We start from the raw sequence: 3,590 nt of genomic DNA, 5'->3' as shown, positions 1-3,590 counted from the left end.
CGCGCTCAGGACGAGTCATTCAAAGAAAATTGCAAATAAAATCTTGAAAAACAAAGTAGAACTTTGGCTGTGCAAAACTTCTGAGCAACCTAGAAAAAGTGCTACATGAACATACCAACCTCTTCAAGATTGCAACCTGTAAAACACTTTACTTGTTATTGTCAACCTCATCCTCCCAACAAGGTAAAAGTATAATAACAAGTATTAATATTATGATTACATTTTTGGCCGCCATGGCGAAAAATCTACTATAGTGCTACAATCTCTTTTCCTCACTAACCTGAGAGCCTCAAAAATTAGGCTTATGTAAGGTAAGTGCCTCAATCAGAAGCTTATGCATAGGGAGAATACCACATAGGTCTGTTGAGCTCCTTCTAGGCTTACAAAAAGTTGCCGTCACGCATCAGAAGGCATTGTAATAGCCCCTATCACTGATTATCTGGAGACTATATATCCATGCTCAGTACCAAGATTCCCCTTTCTATACTCTTTGCTGCTGATTGTATCTCAATCAGCTTCTTTGAAGCCATATCTTCCATTAAACCAGAGATAGCTTATATGTGTGACACAGAGGGCCTCTAAATGTAAGCATGGAGAAAGGCCTCCAAATTTAACCATAAAAGACACCGGAATCCTTTACATCCAGTGATATAAACTCTTTGCAGCTACAGTGTCCTTCGACCAAATCGATAAATTGTCACTCAATAAGCTGCTTTGAAGCCATGACTCCTCATCAGAATTGTCACTAAATTAGCTGCTTTTTAGCCACGACTCCTCATCAGAACAGATGCCTATAATGACTTCCAGATTGAAATTGTGGTGCTCAATACTCCACACTGCTGCAAGTTGAACGGCGTGTAGGTGTATCCGACTGCACCTCCTCTACTTCATCTGGGATGATCGAATGCACGCATCCATTCATGCGTGACTTGTTAAATATGATATCCGGGCTGCTCTCACAACTATCTTGAAGATAGCATGCCTTGCTCCCAATGAGAGATGCATACTGCTTTTGAAGCTCCATAATCTCCTTCGATCTCCGTGAATTCTCTTCAAGAAGCTTAAGGCTTGCCCTAATTACCTTCTGCATAATCTCTTTAAGCTTGTGCCTGTCCTCATCCCCCATTTCTGCCAATTCCTCGCTGTGTTGTCGCAATACGTACTCCAGCACTTGAGGCTGGCATAAAAAGATTGCATTGTTAAGAGCTTTCTCCTTGTGTGAAATACTTAGCTTTGTGATTTCCACTAGTCCCCACAGCCTCTGCTTCTCTTCATTTTCGAAATCTGCCTTTGCAATGAGCTTCTCAATTGCGGTGTAAAGCATGTCATGTGATGTTCTAGAGTCTTTTGGAAAGGCTTCAATGAATGAGATGAAGTCCTCTGCAGAAATACATGCGGTATCGACAAAGCTCCACAAGCACGAATCCACTTCACTTGCAACCTCCCCCATTTCTTGCTCGCCCACCTCTTTCGTCTGTTTGAAATGCTTGACCAAATCCAACAATGTCTGTGGCTCAAAACTGTATGTGAGCAAGTAGTCATCGAGTTCGTGTAAACTTCCTCCAATCCTCTCCTCGAGAAACACCTTCGCTGGTTGCAGGCGCTCGAGCATATGAAGATCTGCTATCTTCATGAGAGCCTCCAGATGCTCTAATAGACCACACCAATACTGAGATGAAAGCTCTAGCCATGGCCTATCCATGGTGACACTTTTCTCAAGCATTCTAATCAAGCAAACCACGACCCAGCACTTTGCCCTATCTGTTCGACATTCTATCATGATTGTGCTGTCCAGCCACCCTTTCACATTCCTCCCTTGCCTGCACTTCAAGTTAAGGTTCACCTCTCCATTGACAAGCTCTTCAACCACCTCTTGCACATACTCATCTGGCAGAGATGCAACCCTTACAAGAGTGTCTGTCAAAATTTGACATGGAGAGCTCTGCCAAGTGTTGGAGGAGCCACTTCCACCAAGGGGAATTGGTGCCGATAAGTACTTTGTGTCGAAAAACGCTTTGATGCAAGCAGCAGAGATTACCTTCAGGCATCTCGACTCGATATAATCATCTACAGATGAGTCCAAGCGCTTGTATTGTTGAAGAAAAGCTATGCAGGATCTCCAATGACTGAAAATGTTTGTGTAGAGGAATTTCTTCGTACTGTCCTGCAGCTCTGCCATGCCCAAATGCTCTGCGACGGCACGAATTTTTGCTACATTTTCAAGAGTGTAGGTGGGTTTGATGAGGTATGAGAAATCAGCAGCAACAGAGAAGCCTTCTGCGCCACCCGGCATGTCGCGTATCTCTATCACTCTTTCATTGTCTGTCCTGTAAGGACTGCTTGAACTGGGAAGACTTCTGAAGTAAAGGCTTGCATTGAGCAGGGGTAGCATGTGCAAATGAAACTCTTGGCCCTCTACAAGCACTATGACATCACTGAATTCCCCTGTTTTTCTAACTCTTTGTAGCCACCCACTGAAGCTATTCTCCTTCTTGGCCATTGCAAGCTTCAAACTGATGGGAAAAATCGCAGAGTATTGCTAATGTAACGACTGAGGATGCTAAAATACAAGGAGATGTTGACAAATGCAGCTTCAGGGCGGGGGGCGGGGGCTTTGCAAAGGTCGGCTGGCCAAACAGTATTGTGGTGATGGTGGCAATGAGGCGGCAATGCTTGAGAGAGAGAGAGAGAGAGAGAGAGAGAGAGAGAGAGCACCTTGGACTTTAGAATGATGACTTTCTCCCTGCTACAGCACCCTTCCAGGAAGCAAACAGGGGAGGAGGAAATGGGTCTTGCAAATTTGGCCCTTTTGGCTCATACTTGTTGATGTGCCAAGTTAGATTATGTGGGCACAGGGCAGTCCACGAGCCCACATGATAGAAAAAGTAGTCCTAATTAAGGGAAGACCTCCCCCCTTAAAGAATTCTCTCTGCAGGCACGAGAAGCACCTTGAACAACTCTTGAGATTCCTTGTGCTGTAGCTTGAAGAGGACAAAGAGAAGAGGCTTAGATCTGTAACAGTAGGGCAAGGGGAGCAAGAAAGAATGGGCGTATATATGTGTAGGCACCCACATGGGCATGAAGGATCTAGCTTTTCCCCTGCTTCATGTGTCCCTAAGTTTGGAAGAAAAGAGAAGCTGCCCTACACTACCCTCACATCAAACAGCCCATGAAGCTTTAAAAGAACCTAACACAACTTCGCCTACATGCACACCCATGATCCCTCTAGAGTCTACACAGAGAAACCCCAGCTGCAAGCTCTCAAATCAAGCGTCGATGGGGGAAAAGCAAGAAAAAGAGCCTGCTGTTTAGAAGAAAACAACCCATCAGAAGAGAGCAATGCACTCACATCCACTGCCCATTGGAACCAAGGAAAATCACTTATACACAACTGCGCATCAGAAGAGAGAGAGCATAAAGAAGAGGGGCATAATATAAGCTATGAGAGCACTCAAATCAAGAAAGTAAGCAAAAGCGCCTGCTGGAGAAGAAGGCAACAAATCAGAAAAGCAGAGAGAAAGGCACTCACATCAACTGCTCATTGGAAGAAAAAGCAAGGGGAAACTGATGGAAACCGCCCATTAGACAAA

The 3,590-nt window shown here is 44.6% G+C and overlaps 1 protein-coding gene across 1 annotated transcript; it reads right to left on the bottom strand.

Annotated features, from left to right (window-relative positions):
- Window positions 1–184: 184 nt before the first annotated feature.
- Window positions 185–3,207, bottom strand: LOC147463050 (phototropic-responsive NPH3 family protein NPY4-like). Its single transcript, XM_086486813.1, has one exon. The coding sequence runs from the start codon at window positions 2,498–2,500 to the stop codon at window positions 824–826; it is 1,677 nt and encodes a 558-aa protein (XP_086342939.1). The 5' UTR covers window positions 2,501–3,207; the 3' UTR covers window positions 185–823.
- Between the last annotated feature and the right edge of the window lie 383 nt (window positions 3,208–3,590).

The sequence above is a fragment of the Adiantum capillus-veneris genome, chromosome 2 (assembly GCF_014529385.1).
Source record: "Adiantum capillus-veneris isolate H3 chromosome 2, ASM1452938v2, whole genome shotgun sequence".
Classification (NCBI taxonomy): domain Eukaryota; kingdom Viridiplantae; phylum Streptophyta; class Polypodiopsida; order Polypodiales; family Pteridaceae; genus Adiantum; species Adiantum capillus-veneris.
The sequence above is the reverse complement of the archived record's forward strand: the minus strand, read 5'-3'. Positions and strand labels throughout refer to the sequence as shown.

Bases quoted from the DNA above. Each gene is read 5' to 3' on its own strand.
- LOC147463050 (XM_086486813.1), bottom strand. From the start codon at position 2,500: ATGGCCAAGAAGGAGAATAGCTTCAGTGGGTGGCTACAAAGAGTTAGA.